Raw genomic sequence first — 21445 nt, 5'->3', positions numbered from 1 at the left:
AATACTGAGACTTTTTTTTATCTTTTTGTCATTCATGTCTGTAACTTTCTTGATTATGTTGAAAATAGTGGTTCTTGTTGCAAAAACAGTGTGTATAGAAGGTAGGTTGCACATCATGAGGCTGTAGATATAAATGATAGTGATAGTATGATGCAACATTATTGTGACATCCTCAGAATCCTTTACAATTCTGTTCATATTTATTGACATTGAAGATTGGCAGATGATAGCTATTTTATACATTGGCCAGCTAAAATGAATTATAAGAAAGATTATAATGAAATATAGTTGATAGTTTTAAAATAAAAAAGCCTGTACTAATACTTTCAGAGTAGTTGGAATAGACAAAAATCTTTGAAGCATATTGTTTTTTAACTGTAATGAAGCTGAGTTAAGATCATAACTTTAAAGCTAATACAACAATCAAGGGAAGGTCTATGAAGCATCTTTTAACTTTGGCATGCCAAATAGGATACATTTAAGACTGTACTACATCTTAAACACAGAAACCCTGAAAACTTTTAATATAGCATAGGAGGATTAGTTGTCTTTAATAGAACAATTCATGAATATGTTTATCTTTTTTCTATACATCAAGCACTTTTCTAATTTTTTTTTTGAGACAGGGTTTCTCTGTTTTTCCTTGGCTGTCCCAGACTTGCTTTGTAGATGAGGCTGGCGTTGAGCTGACAGAGATCTGTCTGCCTCTGCCTTCCTGAGTGCTGGAATTACAGGTGTACACCACCATGCCCAGCTCACTTTTTAAATTTCTTAGCTGAGTGAACTATATATGTATTAAAAGAATGCTAGCTTATACAGACAGTGTAAATTACAATTAAAAAAATGAAAAGTAAGGAGAGCTCACATGCCCTATGGAGAAAACCTTAATGATAAATATTTATATAACCAGGGACCACTTTGCTGTGGCAGTTCCAATGATACACATATATTAAATAGACTTCTTCCTTTATGCATTGTTTCTCAATAATACTTAGAAGCTTGTATGATCAAATAATGTTGAGAGGAAGTGTCTTTTTTCCCGAAATATGCATCTTTTTTATTAATTACAGTTTATTCACTTTGTATCCCCCCATAAGCTCCTCCTGAGTCCCGGTCCCACCCTCCCTCCCCCTTATTCACGCAGGCCCCTCCCAAGTCCACTGATAGGGGAGGTGAGAGGAGGTGTCTTAAAGCTTTCTATGTTACTTTGTTGAAAGACTTCTCAGTCACATGACTGTGCTAATATTTTAGAGAGCAATTAAATATTAGTATATCCCAATAAAAGTGTTTTCCTTGTTTTCTTGGATGGGGGAAGTGAGGAGCAGGGAAGATAGGGACCTTCCTCAGAGTTTTTGTATCAGTGTGTACTGGGATAGTAAGAATCATGATTATCCTGAAAAATCTAGAATACGCTTTTACCATGGTGTGAGCTTTAGACAGGCTGGATGCTACTGGCTATGCTGGTCCCTGGTCAGCATAGCTGCTCTGAACATGAGCCTGAAGTATGAATGAGGTTAAGATTAGAGCTTGAGGTAACTCTCCAAGGATTCTTTCTCAATTTTATTTGATCAGACAACTTTTATTTCTCTTTTTTCTTATTTAAGAGTTTCTCCAGGGACTACTGTTCCATAGATCAAATTTTCGAAACCATTGCTCTGATATAGATTGTCTCTGTAACTCATCTTTTAAATAACAAATGCAAAGTTTTTCTTCCAGGAACAAAGGCGATTCTTTGTTTTCCCCCATGATATTGGTTAATGAGGTTGCTCACAGTCTTGGAAGGACCAAAGCTAAGTGGCCAAAAAAAAAAAAATACTGAGAATAAGAAAAGTCTATATGAGCTGTGTGTGGTGGCGACGCCTGTAATCCCAGCACTGGGGAGGCAGAGGCAGGGAGAACTCTGTGAGTTTGAGGCCAGCCTGGTCTACAAAGCGAGTCCAAGATAGCCAAGGCTACACATAAACAAAACAAAACAGAAAATGAAAAAAAAAAGAGTCTATATAAAAGAGATACCAGTGTTGTTAGGTGTATACAATAATTCCATATTTCAGAAGACTAGAGAATAAATGACATTCTATAGCAGTGTGTGTGTGTGTGTGTGTGTGTGTGTGTGTGTGTGTGTGTGTGTGTTACTTTTTAACAAATTAAGAGGTAGTGTGGGGCCAGGCATAATGGCGCATGCCTTTAACCCCAGCACTTGAGAGGCAAAGGCAGGTGATTTTTCTGAGTTTGAGGCCAGCCTGGTCTAATAACTGAGTTCTAGGTCAGTCTGGGATACATGGTAAGAGTCTGTCTTGGGCAGGGTGGGAGGGGCATAGGAATGGAGACTGGGCAATCTTGGTAGTTTATTTGTCCATCTTCTGTTGCTGATGTCAGCAGAATAAATGATATTTTGTGACTTGTCTAGCAGGACTCAGAAAGTTGATATTTAAAATCTTGTTTTGAGGATAGCTGACATCCATTCAACTCCTCAGATCACAGATGTTCCATATTCCTTTTTGTCTTTCCTTATGAACCTGGTATCACCAACACTATGAAAGAAACATGGTAGACCAGTTTAGAATAGGAACAGCAAATATTGTATGGTTCTCAAATTACATAGTTTGTAGTTCCTTTGGTAGTCAGAGAAAGAAGCCTATACCCTAGTGTTGGCTTATATTTCATTTCTGTTGGGTTCCTAATAAAACCCCTGTCCCCACCCCACCCCCAGTGGGGTCAGTTCTTCTTAGATTGGTACTTACATCTTTCACTCAGAAACAAAGATGGAAAGTCAGAGCTGGACTTTGATACAGATCAATATGATATCCTTGTATCAGACTTCGAAGTTGAAGACAAAGAGACTGGTGGTGTCACCTCTGGGCTGCCGGAGACAGAGTATTCCCTGCGGGTGAGTAGGAATAGTCTGTCTTCACCAGTGGGAAGTATGATTTCCTGTAACATGAAAATATCATAGAGCAGAATTGAAGTGCAGTTGTGTAGAGATGATTCTCTGCTGCGACCCCTTTTCACCATCTACTCTGAAGCAGTTTAGTTAATATAGCTACTTCCACTCCAAAATGGTAGTTGAAATACTACAACAAGTATGGAAACTGAGCCAAGTATTTGCTAAGCCTAGACTCAGTTGGCTAGTGGTGTTTGGGGGAAGATATCTGTAGAATTGGCAATATGTATAACAACTTTCCTTTCCCAAATCCATAGGCATTTTGTAGTATTTTATATATGAAGCCCCGGATGAAGATTTTTCTGCGGCAAAAGAAGGTGGCCACCCAGATGATTGCTAAGAGCCTGGCCAATGTAGAATACGATATATATAAGCCTACCTCCACAGTATCCTTACGTGAGGCTTACAGCTTCATTTTAAGGTCAAATTTCTCTATTGGTACACAGCCAAAACACTGCCTTATCCCAATTCAAAATTGCGCTAAAACATGCATCCCATTAGACCCTTGAAGGAAGTTTTAAATGTAGACGCCAGTTTTATCAGCAAGTACCTGTGAACTGTGAAGTGAAAGTCATATGTCATGTGTGTTTGAAGACTGTGGCTCATTAGATTTTAAAATTTAATATTTATTTACTTATTTATTATTTTTAAAATTTACATCCTGAGGGTTCCCCTTCCCTCCTCTCCTCCCAGTCCTTCCCCTTCTCCTCTTCCACCTTTGCCTCTCCCTTTCTCCCCAGAAAAGGGGAGCCCCTCCCCTAGTATCAACCTTCCACAGTGCAAGTCACATCAGGACTAAACATATCCTCATTTCCTGAGGCCAGGCCAGGCACCCTGCCAAGGGGAAGTAATCCAAAAGCAGGCACCCCCCTCCACTCGCCAGGCAACCCATATGAAGACCAAGCCAACCCATTGGTTACATGTGTGCAGGTCTAGGTCAGGATCATGCATGCTCCTTAGTTGATGTCTCAGTCTCTGTAAGCTCCCATGGGACTAAGTTAGTTGTCTCTGTTGGTCTTCCTGTGAGGTTCCTGTCTTCTCCACTTCCACAGGACCCCTGGAGCTCTGCCCCATGCTTGGCTGCAAAATCCCAGCATCTGTCACAATTCGCTGCTGCCTGGAGCCTCCCAGACAACATGGAAAAAGAAAGGAAACTGAGGGGGAGCATCTCTTATTTATTTATCTTGAGACAGTGCTTCCCACAGTAGTCCATGCTGACCTGGAACTCACTGTTTAGTATAGGCTGACCTTAAACTTGAGGTGATCCTCCTGCCTCAGCTTCCTGAGTGCTAAGATTACAAGAATATGATGCTACCACCCCTGGGTTTGAATTATTTTTTAATAGAAACATTCATTTTTAAGTCCTCAATATGCCAGTGAGCAGCCGGATTTGAGAATATCATCCATAGATATCCACATTACATGTTATTTATACTGGAATTATGTCATTCTTATATTTATTAAAATAAAATTTTAATTGGGCTTGTTAATCATATAGTTTATGTTGTACTAGGTCCAGATTTAGACTTAGATGTGAATTATTGAGTGGAAATTAAAGGTATTCTAGGAGGAGATGAATCATTAACAAGCTCAACATGGATTTCCTGGGAACTTCCCATAATGACAGCCAACAGAGCACTTGCTCATTTTCTATACTTCATTGAACTGTGAATGTTTTTCAGATACTAGGGACAATCTTAAGATGAACTATGCTAATTAACTATCTTCACTGGTGGCGTTTTGAGGAAAAATTAGTATTCAGAAAACTGAGAACTCAAGTATTTATGAAAAATTGCTTTTTATTTTATAGTAACCAAGAATAATTGGCCCTAGAGACATGTTCTCTGCATTTTTTAAAATCAAAGGCATGGTTTTACTTTGTCCTTTTTTTCAGCCACAATTAGAAATTGCTCATTTAAAATAAACTAGTTATTACTCAAACTGAACTTATTTATTTTTTTCCCTTTTTGGAAACACATAACTTCTCTACTAGGAGATTTGCTTTTAAAGCCCCAAACAAGCCCAACTTAGAGTCGAAACTAGCAAGTAAGAACATTATTTATAATTTTACCTTATGTAGATTGAGATCTTGTTGCTGTGCATTTAGCAGAATCCCTCTAATGACATGTTTTCCAACTCCTGTTTTAGGATCTGTTCCTTTTCTGAGGCTGGTTTTGTACTTCTGTGGGTCTCTATCAGACCAACTTCAATGCATGCATTTTATATTTATCACAGCCCACCTTCCCATTAATCCAGTTACCTTCTCATATTACAATTCTAGTTAAATAGAGCCACTGTTGGCATGACAAAAACGAAACTCCAAATACTAGAATTATTTTCTCGGGATGACTGCAGAGCAAGGTAATGAATCCTGATTTAGGTATTCCTTAGTCATCAAGGCAAAAACCTCTTCACACCTCTCTGTGCTCTTCATACAAATTTGATGCATTTCCTCCCACAGTGTACCCTCGGCCCATTACTTAAAGCTTTAAAAGTGTACAGAACAAAATATTTGACAATTACTATCTTTAAAATATCAACTTTATGGTGTGTGGATTTTGATTGATTTGGGAAACTTTTGTCTTATTTCTTTTCTGTTTTGGGAATAGGTCCCATTTGAAGTTTCTCTTGAGTTCCTAGAGCCCAAAAAAACTTTATATGTTCTGAGTCAAATATAAGTGTGTTAGGTTTACCAATTGTACGTTTCCCCTGGCACCTGATCTATTTAGCACATGGTATTCATGCACGCAGCTTGTCACTGACAGAGGCTGTGTAACCTTTTTTTTTTCTTGTATCTGTGTTATATAGTAAGAGAAACTAAAACAAAACAGATTAACTTAATTAAGCTCATGGTTTCAGAGGATCTGTCCACTGTGCAGGAAAGAGATGGTGGAGCAGAGTAGGTAGCTCACTCTGTGGCAGCCAAAAAGCAGAGCAGTTGATGGTGGCACATGTGTTTAATCCCAGCACTTCAGAGGCAGAGGCAGGTGGATCTCTGCGTTCAAGGCCAGTGTGGTCTACAGAGTGAGTTCCAGGGTAGTGAGGGCTACACAGAGAAACTATGTCTCACTCATCCCCCCCCCAAAAAAAAAACAGCAAGAGAATGCTTGTATTTTTAAATGCCTTCTAGGTTATGTCAATTCACATTTAGTAACATTTAGAGTGGGTTTCTTTTTTCTGTAACATAATGCTTATATTTTTTCCCCTGAAGCTTCTGGTGTTTTGTCTCCTTAATGATTTTCTTCTCAGAATAAGCAGGTGAGAATCACGTTTGGATTCTCTTGCAAATATAAACAGTTTGGAGTTATGATGTATCATAATAACCGCCTTATTAAGGCTTTTGAGAAGGTGGGCTGCCAGTCAAAGGTGAGTGCTTACTGTTTGTCATAGAAGTCTGTAATGAATGGGAGGAGAAATCTAAAATCTTAAATCTTTAGTGGTTTTCAGCTGCATCTCATGACAGTTGTTAGATTCTGATACTGAAATTCTGTATCAATGGGTGAGGTGTCCTGTGTGGAAAAAGTTTATTTCTGAGGTGCTAATCCAGCAACTAGGTATCTGTTGATATATATTGACTTATTAGCATATAAAATCATGTGAGACAATAAAGGTATATTAGAAGGCTCATAAAATTAACTGGTCGAAAACCAAGATTTGTTCCCTGGGGTTTCTATTTATAAGCTAAATCCCTGGGCAAATTAATTAATTCTTTGAGGTTTGATGTAAAGTAAAAACAATGTTTTCTTTATATCCCTTTCAGTTTAAAGGGCTGGAAGATGTTATGTGTGATAAATGGTATGAAATAGTTCATAAACCAAGCTACATAAATGTTACCATTACCTTTGATGTTTTAATGATCATTTAAAGGAGCAATTTCCACTGGCAACCCTTTTGTTCTTGTTTTGAAGATTAGCTGGCTAAAGCACAGTGAATGACAGAACGCTTTGTATAAGTAGGACAGTTAAAAAAGACCCAAGATAGCTAACTGTGTGAATATTTTGGTTTTTCCTGTTAAGTCATCTTTTTTTTTTCACTTTCAATGTGTTTTTATTATATTTATTAACAGAGTGTACTGTAACATTAAAATAAATGGTCAGTATAGAGTCCTATTGTGAGGATTATGATATTTTTTTTCAAAATTCACATTTTTTTAAATTTTCTATTAATTACACTCCATTCATTCCGTATCCCCCCATAAGCCCCTCCCTCCTCCCCTCCCCATCCCACTCTCCCTCCCCTTTCTGCATGCATGCCACTCCCCAAGTCCACTGATAGGGGAGGTTCCCCTCTCCTTTCCGATCTCAGTCCATCAGTTCTCATCAAAATTGGCTGCATTGTCCTCTACCGTGGCCTGGTAAGGCTGCTCCCCCCTCAGGTGTAAACAGCCCCTGGTTATGTGTCAGTTTAATTACTCCTTGGATCTAGTAAAGAGTAGAGCAAGTTTGAAAACCCCCAAGTGTCTCTTACTTCACATCTAACTCCAGTAGATACATGATGGCCTCTGTGTGTGGAAATGTCTAAGATTCAGTGTGGCGATTACATTTCACCTTTAATCTGCAAAGTGTTAGTATATAATTCTGCTTTTGAGCAGTGTAAATTCTTTATCCCATTGAATCTTTTGGCAATCCTAGAATATAAAACAAGTAAAAATAGAGTTGTGTGGATGAAGTATAGATAGCTACCTGAGCTGAGGAATTGTAGGATTCTGAGTCATTGAACAATCTGAAAGAAAGAAAAGAGGGTGGATCCTGATGGGAGGGGAGGTGGGAAAGAACTAAAGATCTAGGAGGAGCAGAAGGAGGGGTACCATAATCACGATAAATCACATGAAAAAAAAATCTATGTTCAATGACAAGAAAGTGAACAAAAAAAAAAAGAAAGAATAATATCTCTGCTCTAGAACGTGTCAGTTTTCCATCTATCAAAGTATATTCTAAGTGCTCCTCTAACTCTCCATGGCCTTTCCTTCCCCATGAATATTGTGTAACCTTTTCCATTATTTTTTTTTTATCAAAAGGAAGTTCCTCTAGGCTGTCAATAGTAATGGGTTGAAATTAATATTTTCTTTTAAGCCAATTGATGAAGAAGGTGTGGGAGTAATTGGAGTCATTGAGTGCAATTTCCTAAAACCTGCCTACAACAAACAAGACTTTGAGTACACCAAGGAATACCGGTGAGTCACTCCTAACCTGAGACAGTGCAGACAAATTGCTCCAATACCATTCTGCTCTCTGAGACTTCTAAACCACCTCTAAAAGCCAGCTGGAGAAGTTAACTGAGAATTACCTCAAATAAATTTTCCAAGACTGGAGATGATTTTGCTCTTTTTTCAATTTACCTTTAGAAATTACATAACGTAGAAGTATTTTGGTAAACTATTTCTGGTAAAATGAAATTTCTGGTAAAAAACCTTGTTTTCATCTTGAAGCAAATGACTCTGAAGTGACTGAGCACATTTGGGGAGAAAAATTGAAATTTGTCCCTTAAATTCTTTTGAAGCCAGTGAACACTTTTGGAAATGTCACACAAGGAAGATTTGCCCTTGTGGAAGCATTTAAGGAAGATAAGTACCTAAGAATCAGAATGGAACTTGATACTGAGGTTAAACCAAAGGGGAAGTTTTAGGAATTGGGGAAAGTTGTTAAAATCAGGTTGAAAATAGGTTTAGGGTTTGAGATATAGCTCAGTGATAGCATGATTGAGGCCCAGGATTTGATCCCTCTTACATCTTAGATAAAGGACATATGATGAAAAATTAGAAGCCATTATTTTTATGAAAAATGTGGTATTTGAAAATATGAAAGTAAAATCTAAAATAATGTACTTATGAAGATGAGATGAACCTTTCTTTCTTTCCTCCCTTCCTCCCTTCCTTTCTTTCTTTCCTTCCTTCATTTCATTCTTTCTTTCTCTCTTTCTTTCCTTTTCTCTTTTTCTCTCTCTCTCTCCTTCCTTCCTTCCTCTCCCTCTTTCTTTCTTTCTTTCTTTCTTTCTTTCTTTCTTTCTTTCTTTCTTTCTTTCTTTCTTGTTTTTAGAGACAAGGTTTCTCTGTGGTGCCCTGGATTTTCTGCAGCTCACTCTGTAGATCAGGCTGGCTTTGAAATCAAAGATCCTTGGTTGGAGAGTCATTTTCAGAAATGACCCCTGTGCCCAGATATATTTGGTCCTTGAGGTGCTCCCATCCTCTCCAGGTCTTACTATCTCCTCCTTCTTTCATATGATTCCCTGCACTCTACCCAAGGTTTGGTTATGAGTCTCAGCATCTGCTTTGATACACTGCTAGGTAGAGTCTCTCCAACCAAGGACCATGCATGGATATAACCTAGAACCCCTGCTCTGACGTAGCCCATGGCAGGTCAGCATCCAAGGGGGTTTCCCTATTAAGGGGAACAGGGATTGTCTCTGATATGAACTCAGTGGGTAGTTCTTTGACCTTCCCACCCCCTGATGGAGGAATAGCCTTGCTAGGCCACAGAGGAGGACATTGCAGCCAGTCCTGAAGATACCTGATAAGCTAGGGTCAGATGGAAGAGGAGGAGGACCTCCCCTATAAGTAGACTTAGAGAGGGGCAGGGAAGAGATGAGGGAGGAAGGGTGAGATTGGGAAGGAATGAGGGAGGGAGCTAAGGCTGCGTACAATGTAAATAACCTGTGATTAATATAAAAAAATTATTAAAAATACAAAACAATAAGCTGGAGTTCAATTCCAATGATGAATACAATTGAAAAATAGTAAAGCATACATAGTATATGTTAGAACCATGTATGTGTATATTATATGTATGTGCATATATTAACAGAAAGAAATCAAAGATCCGCCTGCTTGTACCCCCTAGTGCTGAGATTAAAGTTGTGCACCACTCACTGCCCAGCTGAGGAGAATATTTAAATATGACTAAAGAAAATCAAGGAAAAGTTCACAAAAAAGTTTATATTTGAGCTTAAAGGAAAGTAGGTGTTTTCTAAATGAACTAATGGGAAGGGTATTCTAAGCAAAAGTAAGTATAGGTATGACACCAAAAGACAAGGGGTGTTCCTGGTATATAAAGAAAGAGAAGATGTGAAAACATTTGGTATCATTTTATTTAAAATCCCAACAATATTTTTCTAAGAGTGGGAGGAAAAATCATCTCTCAGAAATGTTTTTTGTGCTTCAAGCTATAACAAAATTAATTAAATGTTCCTTCATTTATTTAAGATCATAAGAACTTTAGATGTAGAGTTTGAAAAGAGATAGCTATTTGAATGGCAACCCCAAATTAATTTCAGCATAACTGGGTTCGAGTCAGTCAGGCTTATCAGTGGTTATAGCAATGGGGTGCTCTGGATCCAAGTAAATTAATCATTTAAATGTGAGTCTGACCCATAATGAAGACCTTTGACCATGACTTGTCTCCTAAATATGAAAGCTTAGAAATGGTTGGTTTAATGGAACCAAATATTCTTTCTTTTGAATGAAAGTGGTGAATTTAGGATAATTACCTAAATAATATTTGCGAAATCTAAATGTTAGGTACTAAAAATCGTTTAACAACTTTTCATAGTATCATTTGACAACAGACCACCATAAAAAGAATCTATGCTTTTTTTGGATACAGTCAGTAGACCTTTGATTTTTGATGCATAGTTTTGGTCTGATTAATTTGAGGTGATTGTAGAGGGTCCAAATGAAAGCATTCTATAAACATGTAGGATTTCATCTTAAGTAGTTTAATTGATGGTATGTATTTGAATAAAAACAGCATGAGATGCTAACTACATAGAATCTCGTGCATAATAAATTTGCTAATCATTACCCAGTTCAGGCCTTATTGTCATCTCTTTTTAAAATCCTTATTTTTATGTGTATGAGTATTTTTTCTGTGTGTATATTGGTACTGCATGTGTTCCTGGTGTTGGCGGATGGCAGAGAGACATCAAATTCTCTGAATTTACTGAACTGAAGTTACAGGCAGTTGTGAGCTGCTCTGTGGGTGATGGGAAGTGAACATGGGTACTTCTTCCAGGGCAGCAACTACACTTAACCACTGATTCGTGTCTCTAGCTCCACTATTTTTTTTAATATATTTACCTTCTATTTTATGTGTATTTTATTTTATGTGTATTGGTGTTTTGCTTGAATGTTTGTCTATGTGAGAGTGTCAGATCGTGGAGTTACAGTCAGTTGTGAGCTGCCATGTGGGTGCTGGGACTGGAATGCAGTTCCCATGGAAGAAAGTCAGTGCCTTTACCCGCTGAGCCATCTCTCCAGTCCCCCCCCCCCACTATTTTTTTTAAGACAGGATCTCATATAGTTCACACCTGCCTCAAACTCACTATGTAACTGAAGGTAGTTTGAATTCTTGTACTTCCTGTCTACATCTCACAGGTACTAGGGTGATGTATGAATCACAATGCTCCGTGCTATTATATTTTTATGCAGGGGACTGAACCTAGGTACTTGCATATGTAAGCACAAACTAATGTTGAGCTATATCCTCAGCCCTATTGCCCTTTATGTAAATTTCATGCAAAGTGGGAAAGATTTTAGATAAAAATATGGGAATTTGAAACTAGATATAGGGACATAGACCTCTAATCCCAACACCCAGAGGCTATGGCAATGTGATTGTGAACTCAAAGCCAGAGTGGGCTACTTAATGAGTTCTTAGGCAGCCTTATCTACATAGCAAGCCCCTCCATTCCCTTTGCGCTTCTCAAAAAATGGAATTTGAGAGAAGGATTGGAGAACATTGTTTGCTATCACAAAATCATTCTGTGATTATTCAAAAGTACAAATGATAAAAGAGATACAAGCCATTATGTTACCTGAATATCTACAAATAAATCATCTGTAATATATCACTTTGAACAATCTGTGGATATTAGATTTTAGCTATAAATATCATGGTTCAAGCTTAGAACATTTTTAGAGTCAACTTCACCTTTAAAAAATACAGCCAAAGCATAGTAACTGAGCAAGCCACTAACACATAACACAGTGACTAGGTAGTACAGAATCTTCCAAAGAATTTCAAAACAGAGTTGCTTCCTTTAAGGACTTTGCATTTAATTTTATTAATAAGATTATCACATCTGAAAACAATTAAATAGCAGCAAAATAGCTGATACAGCAATTGAAACCTTTTGAGTACTATACAGGGTAAAAAAAATAATGCCCTGATGAGATAAATATGTATGGTTTTAGGTAGACAATATGACTTAAGATATGCTTTATATAGATCTCTGAGTTTGAGGCCATCCTGGTCTATAGAGTGAGTTCCAGGACAGCCAGGGATAGATATACACAGATATACACAGAAACTTTCTCTCTCTCTCTCTCTCTCTCTCTCTCTCTCTCTCTCTCTCTCTCTGTGTGTGTGTGTGTGTGTGTGTGTGTGTTCCTTAAAAGATACAAGATTGGAGTTGGAGAGAGATACATTGGTTAAGAACACTGGCTGTTCTCCCAGATATTCCAGATTCAATTCCTAGCACTTACATGATGACTCTCAACTATCTGTAACTCCAGCTTCTGGGGATCCAATGCCTAACTTCTTGCCTCCATGGGCACATGTGTTTGCATGCAGAGAAAATATGTATATGTATAAAATACATAATAAAAATATTAAACAGATAAAGAAGTAGAAAAGGAAGGGGATTCTGGTATGCAGTCGTGGCATGAGCTATGGTATTGACAAGAACTCCAAGTGGAAAATGGAGATAAGATGATGTACTAGAGTGAAGAGAAATCAGGTGAAATGGATAATGTAGGGCCAGATTCTATTTTTTGAGAAGGATAGAGAAAAATATCTGGGTCTTTGAAGGATATACAGTCTTTTACCCAAGTTCTCAATTCTGTCATAGTATAAAAGTCCATATAGACATTAAGCAAAGGAGTGAGTATTGTGCCCAGTCCATCTTTGTTCAAAAAATAGGCAACGAGTGGGATTTACCTTTCTTTTTCTGAACTATGTGCCACTTTATACCTAACGGATTCAGAGGAATCAGGAGATAATTTATGATTTATGGAAGAACAGAAATATTCAGCTTCTGCCTATAAACAACAGAAACCATCTTCTATTGTTGTAACAATTTGTCATAAATTCGGTGGCCTAAAACAACACTAAACAACTATATTAGAGTTTTGTATGTTAGATGTCTGACTTAGATCTCACTGAGCTAAAATCAACATGTTGGCAGGCTATCTTCCTTTCTGGAGGCTCTAAGGGAGAATCCAATTCCTCTTCTTTTCTAACTTTAGAGGTTGCCAGCATTCCTTGGCTTAAGGTCCTCTTCTCCAACTTCAAAGTCAGCAGTGATGAGTTGCACCCTCCTCACGTTGCATCATTCCAGTAAAGTTGCTTCCGTAATCACATTGCCTCCTCTGATTCTGACTCCTCTGCCTCATTCTTCCACACTTTAAAATCTCTTGTTCCATTGCATCATTTGGAAAAATCTTCCTACTTTCAGATTAGCCTATGAGTAACAGTAACTGTCTCTTACTGTGTAGCCTAAGAGAGTCACAGATTTCAGGGATTAGGGCCTAGACATCTTTGGAAGACTATTATTTCATCAACCTGTCCTCTGGTGCTTCAAGATTTACTTCTTGCATTCAAAAGTGATTACCCTGTCCCATCCCGAAGTCATCAAAATGTCAGAGTCTAGAGTTTTAGCTAAAAGTCATCAGTTCAGAAGTCCTATATTTCATATCTAAATCACAGTTTTCTGAGTCTATGATACACACACACACACTTACTTTACTGATAGAATACAGTAGCATGAGAAGCAGCACAGGACACCATTTATAAAACAGACCTGGGTCAAGTGAGGTTTAAACTGAACAGAAAAAAAAAGTTACAGGTACTACGCAATTTCATAAGTCCAGCTAGGCAAGTTTTATTAAATATCCAAAGACTAAGCATAATTTTGGGGGGCTTGCAAGACTGCCCCACATCATTGAAGCCTTGCTTTTTGGGCTCAAGGTTCGAACCTAAAAATTATCTGTTCATGAAAACTGGTATGTTTTTACAACAGAGTAAGTAGTTTTATTAAATTTTATCTTCACTAGAGTTTTTCAAGTATTTTATTTTTTAAGATGATAATATAATTACATTATTCCCCGCTTCGCTTTCCTCTCTCCAAACACTCCCACATACCCAATCCCTGCTCCCTTTCAAATTCATGGCGTCTTTTCCATTAGTCGTTGTCACATGTATATATGTACATGTGTATACATATATATTCCTAATAACAACCTGTTCAGTCTGTATAATATTACTTGTATGTATGTTTTTAACAATCCAGTAGGATTCTTTCCTTATATATTCTCCCACATTTATTCCTGTCAGTCTGAGTAGAAAGTGTACATGCTCCTGTCATCTCAAAACCCTTGTAGGTCTTCCGTGAATGTGATGAATATTCATTCCATTTAACAGGGGGTTCTTGACTGATCTTCCCTAGATAAACTATTTCTCTTCTTGGCTTCAGCTGAGACAGCTGTGAAGGTCTATGGATCAACTGTTTAATATTCCCAAAGAGCCTTTGTGACTGAATATTTTGACCTTTTGATATTACTGATATAGACACAAACAATTGTTTAACCTCACTCTTCACTCACAGAGCTCATGTTTTTTTATTATTATGATTTTTATTTTTTTATATTAATCACAGGTTATTTATATTGTATCCCAGCTGTAGCCCCTCCCTCATTCTCTCCCAATCCTATCCACCCTCCCTCATCTCCTCCCTGCCTCTTTTCAAGTCCACTGATAAGAGAGGTCCTCCTCCCCTTCCATCTGACCCTAGCTTATCAGGTATCTTCAGGACTGGCTGCTGCAATGTCCTCCTCTGTGGCCTAGCAAGGCTGCTCCTCCCTGGGGGGGGGGGAGGTCAAAGAGCCAGCCATTGAGTTCATGTCAAAAATAGTCCCTGTTCGCCTTACTAGGGTACCCACTTGGATACTGAGCTACCATGGGCTATATCCGAGCAGGGGTGCTAAGTTATATCTGTACATGGTCCTTGTTTGTAGAAACAGTCTCATAAAAGACCCCTGTGCCCTCATATATTTGGTCCTTGTGGAGCTCCTGTCCTCTCCAGGTTATACTAACGCTCATGTTCTTAACATGCACATTTAACATCCTTTGTGTTTTTGGCTGACTGAAAATTTTCCAGATTCTCAAATTCTGGTGGCTTTGAGATTATTAGTTCTTTTAAGTTATCATTTCTTTCTTGTGTTTTACACGAGCAGTCAGAAGGTACAACTTCAGTGTTTTATCTGGAGATCTATCTCTTCAGCCAAATGTACAAATTCATCATTTACAAATTGTACTTTCAGTGGAACTACAGGGCATGTTTCTACTAAGCTTTCTGTGACTATGTAGCTAGGATCATGTTTCAGAAACTTCAGGTATGTGCTGTTTATTTCCCCTGACCCTTGTGATTAACATTGTCTTTAACGTTTGTATTTCTAACACTCTTTATGATGATTTAGGCATTCTTTAAGGCAATCTCTATTTTCCCTACCATGTGTCTACACTTCCTTCTGGGCCCTCACCACTTTCATTAACATCCATCCATATATCTATTAACAGTCTGTTCAGTGCAATTTATTCTCTGCCTTGTTTCTCAAAATTCTTTAAACCTTTGCCAAATTTCTTTCTTTTCATTCCTTTCTTTCTTCGTTCCTTTCTTTCTTTCTCTTGTTTCTTTCTGCTTTTCTTTTCAGTTTCACAAGATTATATAGTAATCTAGTGTAGGCTCTAGATTACTATGTAGCCAAAGATGACCTTGAACTCCTGGTCTTCCAAAACGTCCCAGGAATTTCAGAAACGTCCCAGGAGTTTCAATTTGGAATTTCAGTTCCAAAGCAACATCCTCATAGTTAGGTATTTTTTATAGTAGTAGTCTACTTCTAGGCACCATAATCTGCTGTATCCTTTCTATTGAAATTTTTATTTTTAGATATGTGTATATGTGTGTACATGTGCCCATGTGCAGGCTCAGGTCATGGAACGCCTTTACCCACTGAACCATCTCCAAGGCCTTATATTCTTCATGTCACATCATATATTTGTGAATTTGGGTTGAATCCATTTACATTTAAATTAGGGGAAGACTTCTGTCATTTGACAGTTTGTTTTATAGCTTCTCTCATTTCCTACATTACTGTGTTTCATGTTTTGTTGATGTTTTATAGTGGAATGTTTACATTCTTTTCTTGTTTCCTTTCATAAGCATTATCTCGCTATTTCCCATGTGGTTTTCATAGAGATTAATTTTAACATGGCTCTGCCTCTTTTCATTTTATACCTCTACAATGTCTGTCATAGACTGCTGGTAGTGCCAAACAAGTCCTTCAGGCTTTGTTTTCATTCCCTAAGTTTTCATTCTTATTCTTCCTCAATTTTAGTAACCTCTTTAAGTTTACTGATTCTTCTGTGTGTCCTACTTTTGAATCCATGCATTGAATTGTTCATTTCAACTATTCTACTCAGTTCTGCATTTTATTTCCATTTCTTTTTTTTTTTTTAAGGTTCCATGACTTTTATTGCCATTTCCATTTTATTCAAAATTGTTTCTTGACTCCCTTTGTATCTTTCTTGAGTTATTTGGGCATCTCTAAGCCAGAACTTTTTCAGGACAGTTTCTTGCTATTTCATTTTTTTGATCATATCATATTTTCATATTTCTTTGTATGCATTATGATTTTATAATGATTTTAGAATTTATAACATGATAAATTCTGGAAATGAGATTTTTCTTTCCTAGAAATTGCTGTGTTGCTTTTGTAGATTTGTTTGATATTGATGATATAGTCTGTTGTAAGCTATCTCTGTACCAGGGACCAGGTAAGGTGTAAACTTACGGTTTTCTCACTTGTTTTCTGAACCTGTATCTTCCTCTGGAAATTCATAGTGGCTTTTTAATCTACATATAAAAGTTATGTATTTATACATATGTGTGTGTCCTTTTGAATATCTTCGTTTTTATCATCTGGCTCTCTAAACTGGAAAAAAAAAGTGAAGTGGTAAAATAAAGTTTCATTAGTTTGAATGTCCTGGACATCATTTCATCTAGAGGAAAAGCTTGTAATCATGGTGAAATATGACCAAAAAAAGACCACTTGCCTATTGTGTGATCACAAATAGTACCAATGAGAGCACCGAACTCTATCCTTGAAGAATCACATCCTTTTTTTTTTTTCTATCATGGTTCTTATAAGTTGCTTGTGGAACACTTGCAGGATTCACTGTTGAGGAGCTAGAGGTAGAGAATGTATAGCTATTACTATGCTGAGACGAGTAAGGTACCAAAATTAACCACAATTTACCATCTACATGTTCCAAAATATTGATACTTAACTATATTAACTGGATTAGATTCAGATTCTTCTAGCTACTGTGCAGGAAAATGCTGAAGGAACGTTTCCCCTTTTAGTACTCTTTCTCTGTGATCATGCAGATTCTGCCAGTGTGGTTGGTATGGAGGTGAGAAGGCTGAGTCCATAGTCCTATTTATCTTCCCAGGAACCCATCAGATGTTCTTTATCAAGCAGATTTTGAAGGGGAAACAAAGCACAGTTCTGTGTCTGTGGCTTGAAGGAAGGCTGTTAACAGAGAGATGGGAGCATTGGCAGCAGGAGAGGGGCGAGTTAATATGGAAACTTGCCTATGATTATTTTAATCTCATGTTTGTAAACAGAATCTAATTTAAAATGAGTAAGGGAGAGGTAAGGAAGAGGTACCCTCAAGAAGAGAGCTGCAGAAATACTGAATAATGATCTCAAGGGTAAAGAGAGGTTTGAAATTTCTCATTTATAGTGTTCCAGGCGTGCGTATATTTGCATTGAGTTATAATCCTGAGGGAGAGAATTTAATAGGAATTATTCATTAGGCAGGAGAGCAAACTCAGATACAACTTCTAATAACAGTGTCATAGAAGAATGTTCAAGGAACATTTTTCATATTAGTGCTGTGGCACTAGAATTAGTGTTTGGATGCAAGAGAACTAAAGAGACAGATAAAGTTAATATTTGATCGAGTTTTAATAGCTAAGGTTTTGTGTATGATCCTCTAAGTTTTCTATTTTATTCTGAATTATGTACCTATCATCTGAAAATTGGATAATTTATCAGTATTTATTTATCCTTGGATACATTGTCCAATAAAAATGTATTCACTTTGTGACTCTGTGAGTCCTGAAAAAAATAGACCATTCTAGAAAAGTAGACCATTCTATGTTTTTTGGTTATTACAACCATTTTAATATTACAACCAAAGTGACCATCAACTATCATGATGTTAACATTATGATATGTTTTTTCCATTATGGTTTTAGTATAGGACTTTTCAAAAGCAATTGTCCCCATGTTAGTTTTTTTTTCTAGGCATTCAAAATTATGCAGACTATTCTAAATTGCTGGATTTGGTTAAACAGGAGCTTCTAAGAGATTAAAACTTATTCAAGTGCTGAATTTTGACATATTTCTTGCATTTTTTTCAGGTTGACAATGAATGCCCTTGGCCAGAAGCTCAATGCTTATTGGAAGGAAAAAACATCTCAAGAGAATTTTGAGACCTTACCAACATCCAGGCCAGTACCATAAATCATAAAATATAGAATATGAAAACATTAAGAGTAATGGGATAAAATGGTGTTTTTTTCATCAGGGATGTTAGTTAACTAACAGTTCACTAATGACATCATTTTACCTCTTCATTCTGTTTTAAAACCTATGTGGTTTGGATCATAAATGTGAAGGGCTTAATGCTGTCAATTTAGGAAAGATTGTAGTGTCGTGGGAGATTATCGTCATTTAAATCAGACACAGCTGGGTGGAAAGTCTAGACCTGCTCCTTGCTAGTTGAGTGCACTTCAGTAAGTGAGTCACTTCACCTATTTGAGTGTATTGAATTAGGTTCTGTGCTTTTAGAACAGCAGGTGGCATAGAGCAGATGTTCAGACATGCTAACAAAGTTGCTTCCTCTTTGTTCTTGCTAAATATTATTGGAACTGGACTGGTAGTTCTGAGCCAAAACAGGGAACAGAACGCATTAGAAAAAAAGGTAGAAGTTACTGAATCTATGTCTTACTAGGTAAGGAGAAAAGATCAGCACAGAAGCCAGACTGCATAGTAACATACATACAGTTAGTTATAACATCATCAAGTTAAAGATTAAAATGGTAGTGATTACACTACCCCACTCATATGAGTGAGGCAGGGCTTCTACTTTTTTTTAAAATGGAAACTACTAGATCCGTGTATGATACAAAATTTTGTTTCAGATACAATCAAAATGCTGTGTATGTTTCTACCTTTTTCTAAGATCTGAGCTCATGTTTATCCTCCATGTTTTGCCAACAATTCAAATTCAAATGAGATGCCATCTTGCCTTCCAAATTAGCAATGTTAAATGTAGAGAGATACATGTTTGTATATTGCTAGACCATGTAAGAGCTAGCAGCAGAACTTTAATAATAGATGTTGTTTATTGAGTATTTCCTTAAATCCCAGATATTGTTATTAGTTCCTTACATGTTATAATTTATTTAATAATCGACAAAACTCTAAAGTATACAGATAGTATTGTTTTGCAGATATAAAGCCCAGTACACCAAGATTTGCATGGGATTAGACCGATAGAACACAGCAGAGCTAAGGTTCAAATTAAGCAAGCAGGCCCCTGAAACTACACTTTTCTAGCAAAAGCAATACAGTATTTTAACTTCCTATTTACTACAAACAGAAGTTCTAAACTCCTTCTTTCTTGCCTGGGTAGAAGGATCCACCATATGTTTTTAGCCCTTAGCAGAGAGTTGCTCCCTCTTAGTGTTTTTGTCCTCAAGAGTAGTACAGGCATCTTTCTGCAAGACATTCTTCTGTGCAAACACATCTAAAACCAAAGCTATCACGACGTTGCCTCCTCTCTACTACTTCTGCTGAAACTTCAGTCTGTGGGCTCTGTCACTGTCACTGTGTGGAAATATCAAACAGAGGTCAGGCCTGAGCTTCAAGCTTCAAGGTTGCAAGTCTGGAGCAACCTAGAGTGATAGGGAGGTCCAAAAGTGTGGAAAATTACTAAATGCATTTTTTTTTTTTTACAAAAGGACATTGTATTTGAGTAGCAAAAGTACCTTTTGTTTTCTTTATATATTTCTCTATTTTCTAATTTTCTAAAATGAGGTAGTTACTTTTATAACTAGTAATAAAAAAAACAGGATTTAAAGCAATGAAAACTTACTGAAAGAATTGACAAAAGAACCATACCACTTTATTGAATAGTCCAATAGAATAGCAGTAAAATACAACATACACAAAACTTTAGGCCTTAGGTGCTTCCCTCCTCTTTTTGTCTTTCCACCAGCCTCTACTATCTCCAATACAGCTTTGCACATTATTTATTCCTTCTATCATATATGCACTACATTGTTACACTGGGAAATTAATTCACTTTAATCTACAAGTGATTGGGTTATATATTTCTGGAAGCTACGAGGGTGAGTGTGCATTTGGAGAGTTCAACTCTGAATGATTTTATCCTAATAATTTCAACCAATTGTTGGAGCCATCATTTATAGACAGAAAATTTAATCAAACTGTATTGTCTTATATGATGGACATTGGGAATATCAACCTAATAAAAGTGTGATTGAAGAAATAGAAATAGAAGATGGCTCAAATTCAGAGTCTTCTACAAGCTAGTCAAGCTGTAAGGTTAGCTCTATCCCTAAAGGACTGTTTTTGAAAGGAAAAAGAGAAATCAGAAGTGTGCAGGGAAGTAGGGGCAGATTGTGATGAGGGTGCTTCTGGGCCTCCTGTAAATGCAGTTAAAATGTGCTCAGTGATTAGACAAGGAAAGAAGACAATTTGATGGGTCTCATTTCTTTATAGCAATATGAGACAGACATAATACTTTTCCCAAGTTAATAAATCTGAGATAAAAATATCCTATTACTTTCTCAAAAAAGGATTCCAGAATAAATATTGTTAGCAGCTATAAATAATGGTAGATCACTACATTTTGTATTCCCACCTTGTATAGTTATCTATTGTGTGTATCTCAAAATACACACATTGCAGACCTCAGGGTTATAAGATTTCCAGCACATTTTTTTATATAAAAGTTTTTTTTTTCATTTTTAGAACATAGCTTTTAAAGGTAGGACAAAGCACAGAGTTAGGATCTATGAAATAACATCTCTGGTTTTCCTCTCCCAGGAGGATTCCTGACCAGACATGGGTGCAGTGTGATGAATGTCTTAAGTGGAGGAAGCTTCCTGGAAAGGTGGATCCATCCACATTACCTGCAAGATGGTTTTGTTATTATAATCCCCATCCAAAGTACAAGTAAGGTTCTCGGACTTATAACTCCTCATTTCTTTTCCTCTTTTACAGAACTCCATCATATCTACTCTACATTCTTTAGACTAGTTATCAAGACCCCTGTGCTACCTGGTCCACTTTATCTATCTATTTAACTATTATTATTATTATTATTATTATTATTATTATTATTATTATTATTA

General features: G+C 37.0%; 1 protein-coding gene across 2 annotated transcripts in view; it reads left to right on the top strand.

The window, feature by feature from the left end:
- The window catches only part of Morc4 (MORC family CW-type zinc finger 4), a 58034-nt gene that overhangs the window by 15090 nt on the left and 21499 nt on the right, over window positions 1-21445 (top strand). For both annotated transcript variants that reach the window (XM_055618365.1, XM_055618366.1), the window contains 6 exons: window positions 2755-2887; window positions 3199-3327; window positions 6191-6307; window positions 8014-8114; window positions 18422-18511; window positions 21138-21266. In XM_055618365.1, coding sequence (XP_055474340.1) covers window positions 2755-2887; window positions 3199-3327; window positions 6191-6307; window positions 8014-8114; window positions 18422-18511; window positions 21138-21266 — 699 coding nt within the window. The remainder of the gene's footprint in view (window positions 1-2754; window positions 2888-3198; window positions 3328-6190; window positions 6308-8013; window positions 8115-18421; window positions 18512-21137; window positions 21267-21445) is intronic.

Source organism: Psammomys obesus, unplaced genomic scaffold (assembly GCF_907164565.1).
Source record: "Psammomys obesus unplaced genomic scaffold, mPsaObe1.curated_primary_1811, whole genome shotgun sequence".
Taxonomy (NCBI): domain Eukaryota; kingdom Metazoa; phylum Chordata; class Mammalia; order Rodentia; family Muridae; genus Psammomys; species Psammomys obesus.
Note: the sequence above shows the minus strand (reverse complement) of the source record. Positions and strands in the feature narration are given on the sequence as shown.